Source organism: Aethina tumida, chromosome 1 (genome assembly GCF_024364675.1).
Source record: "Aethina tumida isolate Nest 87 chromosome 1, icAetTumi1.1, whole genome shotgun sequence".
In the NCBI taxonomy this organism is placed as follows: Eukaryota; Metazoa; Arthropoda; class Insecta; order Coleoptera; family Nitidulidae; genus Aethina; species Aethina tumida.
The window spans coordinates 43,740,515-43,761,326 of NC_065435.1; the positions used below are offsets into that span (position 1 = coordinate 43,740,515).

Consider the following 20,812-nt stretch of genomic DNA (forward strand, 5'->3'; position numbering starts at 1 on the left):
GTGCTTATAACAGTTATCAAGGGGGACTTTTTACGACCTCATTGTATATATTAAACATGTAAATTTATATTTGTGAAAAACATTTGTGAATATGAAATGAATATAAATAAAACAGTAATATTAAAAAAAAACTTTTATGTGACAAAGGGTTTTTTGTGAGATAAATATTATTTATTAACTTTGCTGATAAAATTGATCAGCGTTGTATTTAAATTGAAAAAAAATATATATATATTTATACATTTATATTTGTTATTGATAAATGTCCGCCTGTTTCACTATGTTTATAAAATTCCTGCATACAATGCGTAATATTTATTTCAATGTTTTTAGTGTTAATTTGAGTATAAATAATGAATTAAAAACGCCGAAGGCCACTTAAAATTACTGAATATTATTTTCGATAACAAATTCTACCGATTTTCATTCGACATGTTCATAAAATTGTTGAATTTACATGTTAAGAGTTTTATTAATTGACTATTAATTATATTTTGAAATTTACATAATTTTACAACAACGACAAATTATATTTTGTATAATTTCTCACAGTAAATGTTTGTACCATGCTGAATGTGCAAAAGATAAATTGTAATTTCCTCTAGAGTTTATATTCTAAATTTATACACGAACATCAACATTAACGTCAACATTTTCTCGTGTGACTGAAACGTTACATATCATTGCACTTCGTTTGTTACGTAGACGATGACAAATTAATAATCCACTGAATAACGTCTGGGGAATATGTGTACCTGCAAGCACGAGATGCATCTTTAAGAAATTAGCGGAAAAGCTTGGCAGCATTAAATTATAATCAACTAAGTGAGTTTTATATCACAGACTTACTGGTTCCATTATTTAATTGAAGAAAATTAATCGTATTAAGTCATATACATTCTGGTGAATTTATGTGAATTCCTATCTGACATTAATCATTTAGCAGAGAGAATCTTGTTCTCGATGCAGTTCTCATTTAATTCGGAAGAAGGTTCGACTCTAAAAACAAAGCCGCGGATCTGAACTTCCAAGTGGGCCAATATTTGACCTGAATGTTTAATAACGCTTCGACTTCAAACTTTGTCTGATACCGCGATTAATTTCATTGTTCATCCAAGTTGCCAAACACTAATTGCTATCAGGCCCCACCAAACGCCAAGCTGATGGGCTGTTTACCACAAGTGCACATACGAACTCAAATAGTCCGTGTTAAATTTAATGTTGTCCTCCTTGTACGTGCCGTCCCAAATTGCTAAATTCTACCTGTTACAAGTATTTATGGACTAGAAGAAATCTGACTTAAGTGTCCACAGCTCAATTTCTTTAAAATCTAGTGTGATCTGTGACCGTTTTTGAAATATCAACGGAAAGTAACGTTTAACAGTTAACTTGTTTTTTTACTAATCAAATAAAAAATATATTGTAAAATTATGTTACAACCCCTTCAAAAAAATAAAATAATAACACCTACCAAATATCAATCAAATAGGTGTATTTTTTTAGGAAAAAAATGTCTATATTTTTTTTATTGTTAGTTAAAAAAAAGATTTATTATACATTTTTGAAATTTCTTAAATGTATGGCGACAATCATTAAAAAAAATTAGACATTTAAGTCAGTTTTCCTCTATGATAATAATAATAATATTAATGTATAATAATTAATAAGATCTTCCGTCATACTCACTCTGGGGTCGTTCTGGGAAAAGTAGCGGGCGGCAACTGTTTGGCCTGGGCGGCGCGCGCCCTCGCCAGCAACGACATGACGGTGCGTTTTGTGGGCGTCATCGAGGCGCGCGGACCGCCCGCCAACAGCGGACGTTTACGTCCGCCGCCCAGCACTGAGGCGACGGCGGCGGCCGCCGCCTGACCCTGCGTCCCCGTCAGGCCGTTGGTGGGCGAGAGGTCGCCGTTGCCGTTGGCGGGTGACGTGCCGACGATCAGGGGTTCCCCCGCGGGACACGGGGCATCTGCAACAAAGATAATTGTATTTCACACTTGCACAATATAATATACGGGCGTGTTTGTTTTGTCACTCCGTCGCCGGAATCGTCCCGTCGCGACGTCCGAAACGTACGGACCGTGTGGCACTTTGGCCGTGAAATATGGACGACGTGTTTTATATGGCGGGCCATCGGAACGATCGTCATGGACGTTTCGCATTTCCGCGACGATATCGGGTCCCCCATAAGCTGGGGCCGGGCGGCGTGAGGAGCAAAATACGATGTTTCCACGTAGCGCCAGAATAAAACTGCGGCGCTTTTGTTTTATGATTAATTTCATTTGAGATGGCGACGTTGGAAGGGGCGACGGGACGTTTTCACCCTCGGTTAAGTCGGCCCGTGAAAAAACCAATGACGGATATTTCATAACCCCGAGGGAGACTCCAGGCAAATCCGTGTGATGATTTCTGTCTACTCTCTTCGCATCATTTTTTACCGACCCTATGGCTGATCGATGAAATTACGTGAAGTGCTCCGTTTCGATTTCTTAACCCCCTATTCACTAAAAAGATAATGGTCACTTTATTCTTCTACTGAATCTCTTGATGTTATTTGTGGCGCATCCACCATATTTAAGCATTTCAATATTTATGGCGTATGCCTCGACAGTTATATATATATTCAATTACAAATAATGTTTCTAAATATGCTTCAACTATAAAAATTCTGTGATACGGCAAATTTGTGTGCCTATTTCAAATTTCGTTTTAATTTAAAAATATGCATTTCGATAGAACATTTTGGACGTATCATTTAACATTTATTTTCAATTATGGTATACTAAATTCGGCTCGTTGTTTGATTATTCATTTATTACTGTCAGTCAATATTCGTAATTAAAAAAAATCGCCCCTGTAACAAATATTTAATACACGTCAATTAACGTAACCTAGTAATCATACCATTTAACAAATATTTGAATAAAAGAAGGAAATTAAATATATTGTTGAATATGATATAGTAAAGTTAATTATAAATAAACTTTTATTACAATTTGCTTAATAGAAATACGTTTGTCTAAAGATTGGTGACGACATGGGTGCCCCTCTTTAAAACATCAGGAAAATAAAACAAAAATTATTAGTTAAGAGAAAAGATACATTAACACACTTTTTTGCATGCAACATTTACATACGTAAAATAAAAAAAAAATATTTTTGTTTTCATTGGATGCAACAATAAACAACAAAAATAATAGTTTCCAACTAGTTAAAAAAAATTGAATTATATTGTGTCAATATTGATTTAATAAACTAACCAAACCAGAGGCCAAACAAGGCTGCCAATCACAGGTTACACTACAAACATTTCGACCACTACATTATAAATATTTAATCCTGTTTATCTTTAATTTGCAGCCGAATATCTTAAAAAGAAACACCTGAAAATTGTTTCGTGCGGATTGCCCGGCGCACTTAAATCACTTTTAAATTAAAATCAACGAGAGAACTAGAGTATGATTTACCATCGTGCCGGCCAATGAAAGCCTGTATTTGAGCTTAAATTATACCCTAATGCCGACGTCAGTAAATGCGAAATAGATCACGAACTATCCACTTAATATGCTGTTTATTGAAATGAATTTCTCCCACCTGAACTGCACTAATATTCACCGAAGTTGAATTATTGGTCGGCTCAGATCAAACGGTTCAATTGCTTCAGCAATATTGCGCATCTAAAATTATAATGTGTATTTTTTAATTTCGCGACAATGTGGTAACTTAATCTAAATTTTGGTGTAACACCCTACATACTATTGTCGTAGTTCATAATTATCGATTAAACAGCTCAATAATAATTGAGATAAATTCACGTGTAATCCATTAGCTAGTGTTATTTGAGATGCACTATAGAACTGTCTGATTTCGGGCTTATTTAGTCATCATTCTCCTTTACTGTAGCATTATCATCTATTTCACGGATATCACATTATGAAAGACCTGATATTTATCCATCTATTTATTTGGCAAATGTTATATACACCTAGTAAATTTACGAGCCTGGCAATTTAATAAATTTAAAGAAATTTACAGCTGAGGATTTCTTAAAGGCGATTTTATGGCTACTTAAACACGACCAGTGAGACATCAAAAGTCATATACTTAATACGTCGTTTTCACATATCAAAACTATAGAGCAGATGTGTTAAAGCAGTAAAATTTTCATTGTCCCATTCATATGACATAAATGGTGAAGTGTATTGTTTTATTTCTACTTTCTGTAATCTAATAGTGTAAATGTTCGGTACAACACAATGTAAAACAAATATGTCATAAAGTAACGTTTGTTTCAACTATTGTTGTACAATGTAAGAATAATTTTACGGATGGTAGTGCTTCAGATAATAAAGTTTTACTATCAGTAAATGTGAATATATTATTATACCCACAAGCTTTTACGTCTATTATGTGTTTAAATACATTTTAAGTTTAAGTTTGGTAAAATTCGTAAAATTTTATTAAAGAAGAAAAAAAAACAATGGAACTGGACTATAAAGAAAATCAAATATGTAATTATGAAAAGGGCAGGAAATTAAATTTGAATTGCCAGAAGGAAGAAACGTAATTAAAAGTGCCTATAATACAATATAATGAGAACTTCTCTTACTGCGAATGCGAACAATTGCATAAAATATATTTGTTCGAATTTCTCGGTTTAATAAAATTGTTATTGAAATGTTATGACGAAATGACACGTCTACGTTTTAAACGCTTTCGCAAACGCATTCAAGTTTGTTTACTTCCGTTCTATTATCCACTCATGAATATAACGATTTTAGTTTGCGTTTAGTGCAAATACTTCTCCGGTTATAAAATCCAATGCGATAAATTTCGTTTAATAGCTCTTGTAATTAATGCGTAATTTGTGGGCAAGTACTTTAAAATAAAATACAAACCAGTCATCGAACACGATGCGGTTCGATGTTAATTTGCATTTTTGCTTAATTATGGAATAATTGTATTTATCTATGTGAAAAAATGAAATTTTAATTATCGAATTTATGCCAAATTTGTTGCTAAATAATTTCACAGTTTCACAGATTTTTTTTAGTGGATTTAGTTTGGTATTTATTAATACTTGAAAAAAGTAACTATAAAATAAAACAACGTTACGTACATTTAGCCTTTCTTTATTTAGTAACTTTTTTCATACTTTACCTAACACCTTAAACTCATGTTATCTTCAGCAAATGGAAGCATATGGATCTCAAAAATGTCACGATAGAAGAAACGATCCATTATTCCATCTCTCTTAACCAGTGGACCCATGCCAAAACCAGAAAAACATCCCTAAACCTCCTGCACCAAGTGTCGCAGTGGGTCTAATGTATTTGGGATTATATCTTTCATTAATTGGTCTTCTCACCTATGAAATGGGCTTTTTTGATGATTTTCTATCATAGAGACCAGCTTCTTTTAGTCTTCGTTTTAAGGTACTCACCGTTTATTTCCTGATTTATGCGGGATGGACTGATAAAAGGGTCATGAACACCAAGAATTTTTATTTTCCTGTCCACGACTCTGTTAGCCTTGCGTTTTCTACCACTTTTGGTCTACCTTGTGTTAAAATTGGAAATTTCTTGTTGTTTAATTTGTATAGATAGAAAATAACAAAAAAAAGTTACTTTTTTTCATATTCGATGACAAATAATTACAGAACGTCATAGTTCTCTATACAATTAAAAGAAGAATCACATTAAGGATACCATAAAAAATGCCATTTTTACAGGCTAGTACGTGCCAACATGTATTCTTTTTTTCAATTAACTTAAGAAAACCAACCAACCAACATTTTCGAATTCCTGCTAAACAGCTCATTTCCATGTGATACGTTGTTTCGTGTAAAACGGTATTAATGCTTTGGCATATCCACAACATTATTTATTCATACCGCAATTATTGAAAGTGTGTCTGGCGTGTACATTTATGAAGTAGTTGAATAAAAGTTAGTTTTCACATAATATTGGAAAGAACATGAATTATGTATTGGTCCACAGTTTATGTGGTACACTTACGTTAGTGAATGAGTGGGTAATCAAATTTTTCCTGTGTCAAGGCAATAAATTAAATATTCAATAGAGTCCTTGATATTCACCGGCATTGAAGTAACAATTCCGCCAATCTAGGCATTGAATTGTTATCAGTCAGCAATTTAAAACAGAAATTACCTATCGCCGAACTGCGTATCCCACCTATCTTCGGTATAATGCAATCCCGGCGCAAATATTTACCGATCACCATCCAATACACACTCATCTATTCCCATTATCGTCGGGAAACATTGTGATTTCCACCCCCAAATGAAATAGCCGAAACCAGTTCGTTCGGGCTAACAAAGGTATCCACGACGAAGGTACACATAATCATACCCGCGGGGCATGACGAGATTATTCAAATGGGGCCCGAACTTCTCTAATACGGAGGTTTAAACGTAATGAATTGCTATTCCCGGTGGACGCCGTTATTTTTTCTACTCCGCCCCGCTAATAACTCGTGGCGAGTTTCGGGGTCGAAATCGCCAATAAATAGATGTGTGGGCACGTCGAATCGGATTCCGCTTTTCACGGCGTATAAATGCGGGGTTCATAATTACACTGGACTTCATTTTTGTTATTGGAAAAGTGACTTTTTTTTAACGGCAGGTTTTTTACAGACCACCGGATACAACTATTATTATTTTTTTTAAACTATACAAAATTATTCATACGGACTATGAATACAAAAAAACATTAGTTTTGGAGACAGTTCGAAACATATTTTAATTTCCGCTGGCTCGCTTTAAATTAGATTACATACCGCAATTTTTTCAAATTTGTATAGAATTTATGTCGTTTCAACATTGGGTTTATTTAAATTTATGTTCGTATTTCATCACGTATGAAAATACGTTGTTATTAGTGTCCATGTTAAATTAGTGGATGGATTGTGCACAAATTTCAAATTTCAGATATGCAGCTTCTATACCACTATTTGCAATAAAGTAAAAATTAAAAGAGACTTATCAACGAGCTATAATATTCTGAGTCTTATCATCTATAATAACAGTGGAATTTGTTGATTTAGGGTTAAGACAGGCACTGTTAGTTTAGCAAGTAAAACCTTTAATTTTTCAATAATTAACCCACATCACAATAGTTTAAATTGTTTCATAAACCACAGTTAAAACGTCACTCTGGAAGATTTTTCACCACTCAGTGGTATTTTTTAGTTGGAGCTAAAATAGACACTTACTTGGTACCTTTGCAGGTAAAATTTGTAATTTTTGGGTAACTAGCCATATCGTTAAGATTTAATCTAGTTGGACGATAAAAAGGTTTTAAATTGTTAAATTATTTATTTCATAGTTAACAACCTATAATTTAAGTTGTTCAATGCCATAAGCTTTATTTTGAACATAAATTCCTCCATAATATGTGCATGTAGAATCTTTAATTTTATGTTAACCATCGTTAGGATTTTATATCGTCAAACTATTCACTGCATAATTAACATGCTATAATAGTAAATTATTTGATGTCACAAACTTTATTTTAAACTCTACTATTTTCTTAATACTTGTTAGGTACGTACGATCTTTAATTTTATGGATGTTAACTAACATCGTTAAGATTTTAAATCGTCAAACTATTTATTTCATAAACTAGGGTTAAAACGTCACCCCGGAGGATTTTACATTGCTCAGGTGAATGTACTTAACAATTTATAGTGCCATTTTCGTTGGGGACACATTAAGAAAGCCAAACACCTGAAAACCCTATGCATAATACACGTATAACCTTCTTGCAAAATTAATGGACAAGAAATTTTAAGAATATGTTCCAGCCAAGTAACCCACCCCAAAAATACATTTGCCCTAGAGTATTTTGTAATTACTGCAGAAAATTTATATTTCTGCCGAATTACACGCATATTATGTTTCCGGGCAGTTTAACATTATCGGAATTAGCAAGATTATGCATCCCAAAGCAATCGATTGCTCATTGGACACTGTGCAACAGTTTGTTGCTGCAAACACTATCACGCCACTACATCTAAGTCATACTAAACCCATTATCTTAGTTGATAGCTCTACAACGCCGGATTCCATTACAATGTAATAATGTAACACAAATTTAATCAGAATTATGTATGGTTTAATCAATGATTTACACATGATGCAATAAAACAAGGGGCGTGCGTTCAAACTGTAGCAAACCACCAAGCTGTAACCTATACTTTTTCATGTTAGCATCAATTTTAACATAACCTGTCGAATGGGAAATTCGTCACGCCACATAAAATGATAATTCACCATTAAACGTCTGATCCACATTCGTCGTTCGTGGCTATAAAAAGGTCCACCGCAGACGAAGTCCTCTTCATTACCTTAAACCAATTTATTACACATACCATCAACTATGCCATAAGTGAACAATGTCAGTCGAGATTAGGTGCTCGAACCGCATCTGTAAAAAATTCATAGGAATTTTCCCAATTTACGGTGCCGGAGCCAAGATGAAAAATCGGGATCACACCCGTGATGCGGCGACAAATGAGCGTCAGCGCCCTAAAGAATCGCTCGTTATTAACCCGGAGCGCGGCAGGAATTCACAGGAATGTGATGTATGGCAGTTCATTACCAAAATGTGCCATCTTGGGGCTTACGTGCAAGATACAACGGATTTGTCGGCTTTGCATGATTACCTTTTTACGTAAATGGTCGGATTTATGATGAACGTCCCCAATATTAAACGTGCCGCGGTCATTATAAACCCCACAGTACGTCATTGGCCATTGTACTTAACTTTTAGTATTCTGTTAAGGTTTAAGGGAAATGCGTAATAAACAAATTAAAAAGTTCAAAAAGTGGTACAACTGTTCGAGTCAAAATCAAAATTCAACAGTTGAAGTATTTAAGTAAATTTTTTGTATGACAAAATTAGTAAATGAATGAAAAGTCAAAATAAATTTCAAAAATAAGTAATAAATTTAATTAATTATTGAGTTTCAAAATGTTTTATCAACATTCACCAATTCAAATAATAATAAATAATATTTAAAGCTTTTGTTTATCACAGAATTTTCATTTTTCAAATATGAGGTTAAAAAACTTGATCTTCAAATTTATGACTTCACCAATTTTGTAAATTTAAAATAAAACGATTAAATAGAAATTTACATCACAATAATCTCAAGAAATGAGTAATATCTCTAATTAATAAAAGTTTAAAAATGTTTTATTAATATTCACCAATTTAAATAATAATAAATAATATTTAAAGATTTTGTTATCACATAATATTCAACAATTGATTTAATTTACATTTATTTTGAAGATTTCATCAATTACTGCATTCACCAATTTTGTAAATTTACCATTTTTTAAATTTGAGGTTAAAAGATATGATCTACAAGTATTTTGAAGCCTTTAAATTGACAGCATTCGCCAATTTTGTAAATTTACATTAAAACTATTAAATAAAGATGTAAATCAAAATAAACTTGAGAAATGAGTAATAACTCTAATAAATAATCGAGATCGAGAATGTTTTATATGTATAATTATTCAATTTAAAAACAATTTTACAGTTTTTTGTCATTCAAATAAAAATAAATAATATTTAATGATTATGTTGTCACTGAATTTTCTATAATAATTTTTCAAATTTGAGGTTTAATAGACTTTATCTAAAAGTTTTTTGATGCGTATTAAATTGATAGCATTCACCAATTTTGTACATTTAAAATAAAACTATTAAATAAAGGTTTGAACCAAATAAACTTGATAAATGAGTAATAAATGTAATAAATAATACAGTTCAAAAATGTTTCATTCGTATAATCATTCTATTAAAAAACTGATTTATCAGATTCTCATCATTTAAATAAAAATAAATAAATACTGTTTTTGTTATTACAGAATTTTCAAAAATCATTTCTCAAATTTGAAGTGAAAGGACTTGATCTCCAAGTTTCGAAGCCTTAAAATTTGTCGCATTCGCCAATTTTTCAATAAAATTAAAGATGTAAATAAAAATAAATTTGAGAAATAAGTAATAAATAAATTAATAATTGAGTTTAAAGGAAATTAATAAAATTTAATAATTCTTACTAGAACAATAAAGTAAATAAATAATTAAACAGAACACAAATAAAATAAATACGTAGTGATAATGTCATTGGCCTAAATGTTTTACATATAAAATCACCATTATTTTCCTATTACACGTGGATATTTTTAAAGACCTGGCATTCTAGGCAAAAGCAATAACAGCAATAAATATCGAGGTACAGTTCCGTCACTCATACGTCGTGCACAAAGAATAATCTTCATACAATTTCTTTAAAGTATCATTTATCATACGTTGTAGCCAAACGCGTTGGAAATTGCGAACTAAACATTCATCAAATTATGTTAAATAATTTATTGAATGACAAGAAAATGGCGACGAACAATAGTTTTGTAATTTATCGCTTGCTGGGTGCATTTACTCCAATTTGAACGCCGCGCAGTAAATTTAAAAGCACATTAGGTCGCATTGTCTGTTACCTTTGTTGTGCAGACATCGTCCTTATTTCAGTACGCTAAGTTAATTTGTACATGCAAAATTGCGTGTTTCACTAATCCAACAATCGGTGCAAATAATTACATTAAGACATTTTGATATACGAATATTAATGATCAAAGAAGATTGCAATTTGCGAACGCAGTCGAGCAATTGGACAAAGAGTTTCACTTACCAACATTTGCAACCCCTCTCAGTGCAGGGTGTTCAGTGGAATCGTGCGGACTCTGCGGTCCAGGTTCGATGCCGTCGCCGCTTAATCTGTCATCGCCCGGTGTGCTCGTCTCCATGCTTTGGTTCTGTTGTGTCTGTAAGCCCATTGTTCCATCGTCGTCTTTGTTGTTGTTCTTCTGGCTGGATAGTACCTGCATCTCCCACATCTGTTCCTGGCGGATGTCGTCGTTGTAATCCTGGAACGTGGAATAACAATCTTAACTATCTCCGGTATTCCACAAAGCTCAAACAGAATGTTATTAAATTATGTCGATTGAGTTTGAGTTTTAATAATTAAATTTTCCATTAAAGGCCACAAATTCAACTAAAAAACTAGTTGGCGTTTTAATAACTGTACGTTAAGGTTTACTTATTCTCGGTCAGTGGTGTTCATTATGAAACTTCTTTAATGGTTTCGAAGTAAATTTAAGGCTGAGCAAACACGAACTCGCTCCCAAGGTAAACACGGCCGGTTAAAGATTCAAAGATCCATCCGAAACTTGTTCTTCTGTTGGCGGAACGGTTTACTAAACGGACATTATAAACCGAAATAAAATTTATCAATTCCCGACTAGGAAATTCCAAAACGGGCGGGGGCCGTACGAATTATGATTTTCATGATTCGACCTCGTGCGCTTAAATTGATGTGTGCAAAAGTCGTAGCGTCGGGAACGGGCACGGGGAATGGGTTTTCTCGGGGAATTGTACGTCGAAGGGGGTGCAATTCAGGACACACGGCTGGCTGCACATTTCTGCCTTGTGGTGGCGTAATCAATTGGTTCCTCGGCGAGGACTCTTCACACAGTTGCCGAAATTTCGTCTTTGATAACAACCGAAGTTTAGTTTTCCGTAAATTGTTACCCATTATGTTCTCGAGCTGTCTATCTTCACAAAAGAAAAGTTATTTATGGGGGAGCGTCGTATCGATTACGCCGATATCATGCAAATCATTTGACACAGACATATCTCTATCACAACCATAATTCTAAGTAATCTGGTACTCATAATAAACGAAAAATTTTTTATATTAAAAATAATTACGTTGCCTCTTTTAATTATATCTTGCGTACAATTTGAATCATGAATAAAAAATAAATTATATACAGTGGTGGAAAAAAGTATAGAAGATTTATTTACTTGTTACAAATATTACTTAATGTTTTCTCTAATCTGTTGCAAATCTGAATAAATATAATTTACTGCAAAATTGGACCATTAATCACAATGATCATTATATGCAAAAGTTTTTACTTCTTTTTTAATAAAAAACATTTTTATCTGGAAAAAAGTATGGTTTTATTAATATTTATAAAAAAATAACAATAAATCAAATATTTCTATATTTTGTGGCGTAACCTTTGGCTTCTATCACTGCTTCGCATCTTTTAAGCATATATTCTACCAGTGACGGTCTAATCCTTCCTAAAGATGCTCAATAGGATTTAGATCGGGCGACTGAGTCGGCCATTCAATCACAGTTGAGTTTTTCATTCGAAATCACTATGAATAATCCCAAGTGATAAAAATCCAATTTTTAAAAGCATTGCATACTTTATTCTACCACTCTACATTAAAACAACAAGGGAACCAAATTTTGAGCTTCAATAACGAATATAAATAAAATAATACGGATGTAACATAACGATGAGAAATCAATTTTCTTTGACAGGCTTTATGGAGCTTTCTCAAACGACAACAATTATTTAGAGCTTAAATATTGAATATCGAGTTTTCTAAAATGTCAACAAAACTATATTTAGAGTTTAAATAATGAATATAAATAAAATGATGTAAATATTAAATAAGGATAAAGAGACCACTTTTTTTAAAAATAACGGACTTTATCGAGATTTCTCAAACAAAATCGTATTAAGAGCAGAAATAATGAATGAGAAATCACTTTTTCTTTGATAAATAATAGCCTTTATCGAGCTTTCTCAAATATTAATAAATCACATTTCGAGCTTAAATAATGAATATGAATAAAATAATACATAATTATATATAAATCAATGTTATGGACATAAATAATCCTTATTGAATTTTCTATAGAGATATGAAATAAAGAAATCATTTTTTGACACTAAAACAGTTTTTATGGAGCAAATAACAGCAATATTAATATATTATATATTAAATATATATTGCATATATAATAACAAATTTTGAACTTATGTTTAATACCTTTAATTCTTTGTTCAGTAGTTAACATTCATCCATTTCATTAATTCCTAATTTTTAATCATACTTTTATGTATTATAAGAAATGCAATAGAATTTTATTTAATTTAAGTTACCGATGTATTACATTACTGTCTGTCACGAAAATAAAAATATAATAATCCAAAATGTAAAATCTTAATTATAACATTCGTTTTATTGACTTTGAAAAAGCTGCAACTGCCATAAAAATATGCAGGGCGGCAATAACAAAAATTACATCAAAGTTCATGCGTATAATATTTATTAACGTATCGTAAAAGTGAAATGGCAATAACCAGGTCTCTAATACTAAAACCGCGAAACCATCTTTTTATTATTCAACAATAAATGTGGTCCTATTTATTGTAATATTATACTCTCCAGACACAAGTCATAAATTTTACTACTCTATACAAACATAAATTGATAACTGGCTTATTTACGTATAGGCCAGCCATAAAATCGTTGTCCTGCCAATTGGGCAACATTAAAACTTTCACAAATGAAAATTCCCCATTTCTTCGCTCGATTAAATCATAATTTAAAGCACCGTCCTTTGTACGGGTCCGTATGCGGTTTGTTAAGTTTTACAAAGGCATTAGATCCCGACAAAAACTCATCCAGCTGATTATGAAGACAAGTTCGTTCCCAATTTTACGCTTTGCCGTCCTTATATTAAATAAGACCGCGGTTCATGTTCTTCCCACTTGTTTCTTTTTGGTGGTAACATAACAGAAACGGTTGCACGTTTGTGGAATTCCGTAAATAAATAATAAAAAGATAAAATTGGCTCGCTCTCAAGTACAGATAATATTTTAATAAATTGCTCAATTCGGCGACTCCGAAAGGACGACTTCATTCAATCATTTTCATAGTATAAATTGCTTTTTAAAATGTCTTTGTCATCCATTACTTTCGCCCGAGAAAATACATTGACGCGAAAGAAAGTTGGTAGGTGACACCACTCTATCATGCATATTAACCAGGGCTTTGTGTCGATCCCTTTGTCTTTGTCTTGAAGAATTTTTTTTGCAGTGAATAATGCACAATTTAAGAAGATATTGATCTATTATGTATGTAACTATGCGGCATAATGAACATACACTTTCTACACGGGTTTTTAGGTAACAATACCTTTTTTAATTCATTTAAATATTATAACATCCATCAAGTTTATCTATTTTATATTATGTACTTACCTAGTATATTAGTTAGTTTGTATTTATTTACAATAGGTGATTAAACGTCACCTATATGTGTTCAATTAGTTTCAGAGTTTGTAGATAATAATAACAGAACGGAGATTAACATGCGAAACAATGTTTACTTGCATTAGTTATAAATTGTAATTAATGTTAACACAATATTACGATTAATTCTAAGTTACAATTAGAATTAATCACGCCCCACGTCTATCTGTGTATTGTATTAAACTGGATTCCGATAGTAATGTGTCGAAAGTAAACATTGCACACATAATTGGTGTAAATATCAGTAGTTAAGTAAAGAAAATTGAATGGTCACTTAAAACCAAAAATTCCAACCCTTAAATAATGTCATCGGAACGGTGTTCCAGCGAGATAGAACTTAAAATGTCTGGATGTGCTTGAACAAACAGTCGGTCCCGAGTGAAATCGTAAAAATTTGCGGATTAGGAACGTGGAATTTCAATTTTCCCGACTTGTTGCTACATTGTACTTTGAATTCAATCCGACGATTTGGTCGCACTCAACAGTCTTCCGCGCAAATTTATTACGTTTCTCAAATAAAATAAAATAAAAGAAAAAAGTGGGGCATGTACGGCGGTGATCTTAAAACTGAACAGGATTTTTTTAACTCCTTTTCCATCACAAACACTTTCGGGACCAGTTTAAAACACTGTAAATATTTTTCTTTGGAATATTTCCCCGTGAATTTTTTGTATGCCGACTGGCAAAGTTCCTACCTGGTCGTTGTTTACTCGGTTTCTATTTAGTTTGGCGCAGTGAGAGGAACATAACTTTAACGGCGCAAGAAAACCGCCGGAAAAGCATAAACATACCCCTCCTAGTTGTAAAATGAATTTTGTTTCAAACTATTATTTGACCCGACGAACAGGCATAGCACAAACTAAGGCAAAGCTTAAATTAATAAGTATATTTGCCACGGTCCGTTCCTCTTATAAATATGAAATTATGTAATAAAAATAACATTTAACAACTTCTGTGTAAAATACAACCTTGATTTTTCTGGGAGCAGAAGTAAAAAAATAAAATGTTTGTCAAAAGTCAATTTATTGAAATAAAAATTAATTATTCTGATTTTAAGATTTTGCTAAATATTCATGTTTGAAAAGTATTATAAATATATATTAATTGTATAAATAACTAAATTAAGTCTTTGTTAAGAATGTTTTTTAAAATAAATGAATTTTAAAGGATATTTTGATAAAATGTTGGGTTTAAAGTATAAAACAAAAGGAAAATAATTATCTTTTCCTCTTCTTTTTAAACCACTTTATCCACACTCAAATTTAAAATGGTACTTCATTGATTTGAGTATACTTCAACACTATCTCCAGAAGAAAAATAAATTAATGATGCTTACCTTCTATATAAACTACAAATTTGACTCTGCTTCCTTGTCTAATAAAAATATTAAATTTTTATTTAAAAAATATTATTTGTCGAATATTTAAAAAGAAACATTTCATTCTAATTACTACTTGATTTTAAGACATTGCTAAACATCCATTGAGAAGTAAAAAAAAATTATACAAAAAACTTCTAAAACAGTTTGAAACAAAATTGTGCCTGAAATAAAATTTAAAGGAAAAGATAAATTAAAAATGTTAGTAATATGAATTGCGAGGGTTTAAAGTATAAACAAAAAAATCATTAATTATCTGCCGTTCCTTTTAAACCACTTTATCTGCTCTCAAATTTAAAATATTCCTTCATCACTGATATGAGTATACTTCAACACAGTCAGCAAAAAAGGAATATCAGAAGAAATTAAAATAATGACTATAAAAGTTTTATTTTCAATTTACCTGCACTATAAAATACTAATTTTACTTTCTTGTCCAATAAAATAAAGTATCAAATTTTCATATCAATAACATCAATAGCGAATATTAGAAAAAACATGTATTCTTTGCTTATTTAAGTTCCGTTTGACCAATTAGTCCTTGATTTTTATATACTGCTAAAGAAGCATTTTTTTGGAAACGGTAAAAACATATATAAAAATTGTACAAAATAAAGTTATGGTCATAAAAAGGACATTCCATTCTTATAACAATTTGAATTAATATTATACATATTTTTTTCTAAAGTAAAAGGTAAAGGAGAATGTAATCAGAATTTTAGAAATAAAAATAAACAAAAAATCACAAAATTTCTTCATTTCATTTTACTATCATTTTATCTATCCTCTTTACTTTATTAATATTAATAATATGTAATGTATTAATATTAATAATAATGATTAAGATATAATAATTATGTGGATTTATTTTTTATTTATCTTCTCTATGAAATATAAATTTAATGTAATTTATTAAAAATCGTTTAGTCTATTTATGCAAGACTTCATTGATCAATTATTTCTTATCATAAATTATTGCTAAAACCTACTTTTGAGTAATAGTAAAAATATATAAAAATCGTACAAGCAAAGAGATATTTTTATAAAAGTCTTAAACACAATGACGTGTTTTTTTGTACAATCAAATTCAACATTTTAATTTTACTTATATAAATTTTGCTAAGTATCAACAAAAAAATTATTAATTGTCCACTTTTCTTTTATCTGTTTCAAAATTTGAAATGATACTTTATCACTGATTTGAGTACACTTTTTCTGTAAAAAATATATAAATAGTAAATTAAAATAATGGTAATTGAAAATACCTTTAAACAAGAATAGTTTCACAATAGGAATTTCAGTTGTCCTATGTCATGTCAATCGGATGACATTTAAACTTGTAAACGCCAGTAAACCGTTTATAGGCTTAAACATCGAATGCGACAATTAGCGAGGGCCTCAGATAATACCGGCATAAATCCTCGTTAATTTTTAATTTTGTGACATTGCAATTTCGCGCCGATTTCGTATTGTATCCACGGTAACGCGGCCCTGAAGCGTGGGTACACATAATTGGTATTTATGAAAGCAGATTATGTTTGAATGGGCAATTATTTGGTTGTACTGCCTAAGATAAATTTTAATCCGTGGCGAACGATAAATTTAGTTGGACAAAGGGCCCAGAGATGAGACTATTAACTTGGCTTATTGGTTCAAACAGTTCCTGGCCTGTTTCAATGAACATCGGTCCATTAACTTATCTATCAGGGACCGATGTTTGTGAGCCTGCGACATGCCCGAGTTTCTGCAATTAATTGCAAAACCAGGATAACTGATGGAAACTAGGTTTTCGTTTTTTTTCTTGTCGTTGCAGGCAACGTAATAATTTACGACACGGAATTTTCATAATGGTAATTCATCAGAAGAAACAATTTTCTGGCGTAAAACTCCCTGGACAATTCAGGCGGACTTTTTCATTTTTATCATATACATCACGGAATACAAACTGAAATTTATTGTACCTAATTTACCCCGGGAAATAAAATTGTGTCTCCTGCGTTGAAATGCACAGAAGTTTTAAGACTGTAGAATCAAATGTCCGTGCTACTAAAACTTTTTGCAGACGAACATAATAATAAATGTCTCAATTGAAAAAGAAACCGACCATCGGACTTCTTAATTCGTTGTCTTGCTGTTTGCTTGTATTGTTTGCCGTCTTTATGTTGTCGCTATCTTCTTAAGAGAGTTAGTTTTTAACGTAATCTTGATGGAAACAGTTATTCGACGAAATTAAAATTTAAAAAATTCATTCTAATATACTTCTTTTAATTTTATTCTGTGAAATATATAAATATGAGAATTAAAACACAATTATAAAGTTAAAATTATGTGAAATATGAAATCACATACATATTTAATATGTGTATTATCAGAGTTTAAATTAAATAAATTCAAAACTGCTTCAGTTGTTGAAGCTGAGTTGTTTAATTATGCATACACAATACGTTGGCATTATTAATTTTTAATTCTATTAGAACTTTTAATCTTTGTGCTTCTGTATAATATATGTACATGATTTTCTCTTATTTAACATGTTAATGTTAATAAAAGTTTAATGATTAGTGTTATTTGTTTGTGTGGATTTTTATATTCACTCTGACCGTTAATGTTTTATGAAATACGAGCAAACATCTTTGTACAGACACATATAAAATATAAAACACAATTAAATATATTCTAACAATTCAAAGCACACATTTTAAAATGAATTTAATTTAAGTCATATTTTCAAAACAATCTGAACGTAGGTGGGTTACGGTTGGTTATTTTAAACTCCCTTATATTAATTTGAAACTAAAACCTAACAGTTAAACTGCATATGTTTAATGCTATTTTAAACTGTTAAACTGAGGTCTGTTTTTATTTTCCGGCAAAACTTCCGTGCTCTACGTTATGTAGTGTTGTTTCAAGGAATTAATGGCTATATTGCTCACAGCGGTGAAACATCAAGGACTGGTTTATCAAAGAGCGAATAAACGTTCTCATTTCGATTTGCCAAACCAAAATGAACAAGTTTTTAATATTCCCGATATTCCAGTTTACTCTCTAAATAATAGGATCAAACGTAGAAATCACGTTACTGTTTTTAAAAAGAATAATTCGAATGTATAAAATATAACTTGAATTAAAAAAGGTAAATGTGAGAATTAAAAATTATAAACGTGACATTATTTTCATACCGGGATAAAAAAATAAGTAGTGTGTAATTATTAAATTAAAAAGCTGAAATATAAAAAGGTATTTATTTATGTTACGTAGTTTTTAGTGCGATTTATATGTTTTGTAATTTAAAACAAAGTCATTTGCGCTATTAAAATGAAAAATAGCTTTCAAAAATATTAAAGAAAAATATAATGAGGTTTTAGGGTACTCACAATTTTGCATTTATACGCGTACGTTGACAATAATGAATAAATTAAAATGACTTCAGGGATTTGCGACTCTGATAATTTATTTATTTAGTAAATACGTAACGATTTAATCTGATGCATCCAATTGTATATTGATTAAATATAACACAGTTGTTAAAATTATTCCAATATAAATTTAAATTATTACGTGACATGTTTCGTTGTATAATAATCTATTTTTAAAAATACCTATAATAATGTTACGATCCATGATAAACATCTAATATTTCAATTGTGTGGAAATGTTCGCGTTTAGTAGTTTTTGAGCAATTGGGTGGATGTTTTCTTTTTGAACGTGGATAAAAAGGATGGTTATAAAAGGTTCATGTAAATAAAATCAAACTGCGTCGACTTTTATCCAAATAGAGGGGAAGTTCCATAACTGCCGGGTTTCGATGCTTGTTCAAAGTTTGACTTCCCCATGTAACGCTGAGTAACTTGTTATTGTTATTACTTCAAATATGAGAGCGTTCCACCTTGGCCACCATGAAAAATACCCCAAGAAAACTTTTTAGCAAGCTTATACAGCAGTTTCGTCGACGGCTACCACACTCGTCCTAAGGCAAACGAAGGTTGACTTATTTATGACAGTTTGGAAAGTCATAACTGGAATAGATTTACAGTGGCTTTAGACAGAATTATTTTGTATCGATTTCGTACAAGTATTGCTCCAACTAATTTTCATATTGTTGCTGTTTTCCTTGGATAATTTTTGCGCGTTGTCGCCTGAGGGCTCAATTAAACTGATGAGAGAAATATGGATTTTATTGTAATACTCACAATGTTGCATATTCATAAACAACCGTCAGTGTACAAGAGATTTATTCATTTAAAATATGATGAAAATATCCTACTTTAATACTTAAATATTCCTTGTTGTGTCTATTATTGTGAAGATTATGCGGAAAATTTACATACGTATTTTATACAAAGCTACAATTCGCTGCATACTATTTTCAAATTCAAAAATAAACTATATCGTACCAGAAAGACCCGGAGCCTGTTATTACTTGTGTGTATATATTGAAGGAAATTGTTTAATCATGTTTGTATGTGTATTGTGGACAAACTGCACAGCACCAATAATACACAAATGACAGTATTTATTGAGCATCTTAAAACAATTTTCCCGAACATTGCACCCAGTTCAATTTCTGTACGTAATGCATCGAACTGATGGGGTAAAAGATGGGCTGTTTGGCTCGTTGGCTGGCGGCATCGATTACACCGAATCATCTGGTCCGTAAAACGATGCAAGACCGCCCCGAGGCCCACAGAAGCGGGCCCTAATGGAGAAATATCTCGCGCTCCTTGGAATCTGTTTTATTATCGACCGATAAAATATCTCGTGTGTCCAACAAGTTCCAGGCCGCATACCCAATAATCCATGCCATCGATGCCAAAACCGCCCTGTTATCCGGCCTTGTGCCTGTTTTAAATGCTGTCCCGCCGAATGCATACAGATGTTCAAGTGTCGGTGCAATAATTGACATAAATTTTCCTCTTCGTGGGTCCAATAAGTGAATAATTAAATTCCCTTTAAGGGCTGTTGCTGGCGCCATAAATCATGTTCTCCGGGTCATGTCGCAGTCTTCCCTTGAATTCAAATTACTAAGAAAATTACACACTTCCATGTACTGAATACACCTAATTAATTTAATTTAATTATGATTTTTTTTTAAAATAGACACACCAACAATTTTGTGATATCAATCTTTGTTACTGATTGAATGCCTAAAGGTGTATTTGTAGCTAGAAATTAGAATTAGAAAAGTTTGAAAACTCAAAGAAACACTTTTTTATGTCTGCATC

General features: G+C 31.6%; 1 protein-coding gene across 2 annotated transcripts in view; it reads right to left on the reverse strand.

The window, feature by feature from the left end:
* LOC109605121 (KH domain-containing, RNA-binding, signal transduction-associated protein 2) overlaps positions 1–20,812 on the reverse strand; it is a 175,443-nt gene that overhangs the window by 3,051 nt on the left and 151,580 nt on the right. For both annotated transcript variants that reach the window (XM_049970563.1, XM_020021697.2), the window contains exons 6-7: positions 10,723–10,957; positions 1,687–1,969 (exon numbers count right to left, since the gene is read on the reverse strand). In XM_049970563.1, the coding sequence (XP_049826520.1) occupies positions 1,687–1,969; positions 10,723–10,957 (518 nt within the window). The remainder of the gene's footprint in view (positions 1–1,686; positions 1,970–10,722; positions 10,958–20,812) is intronic.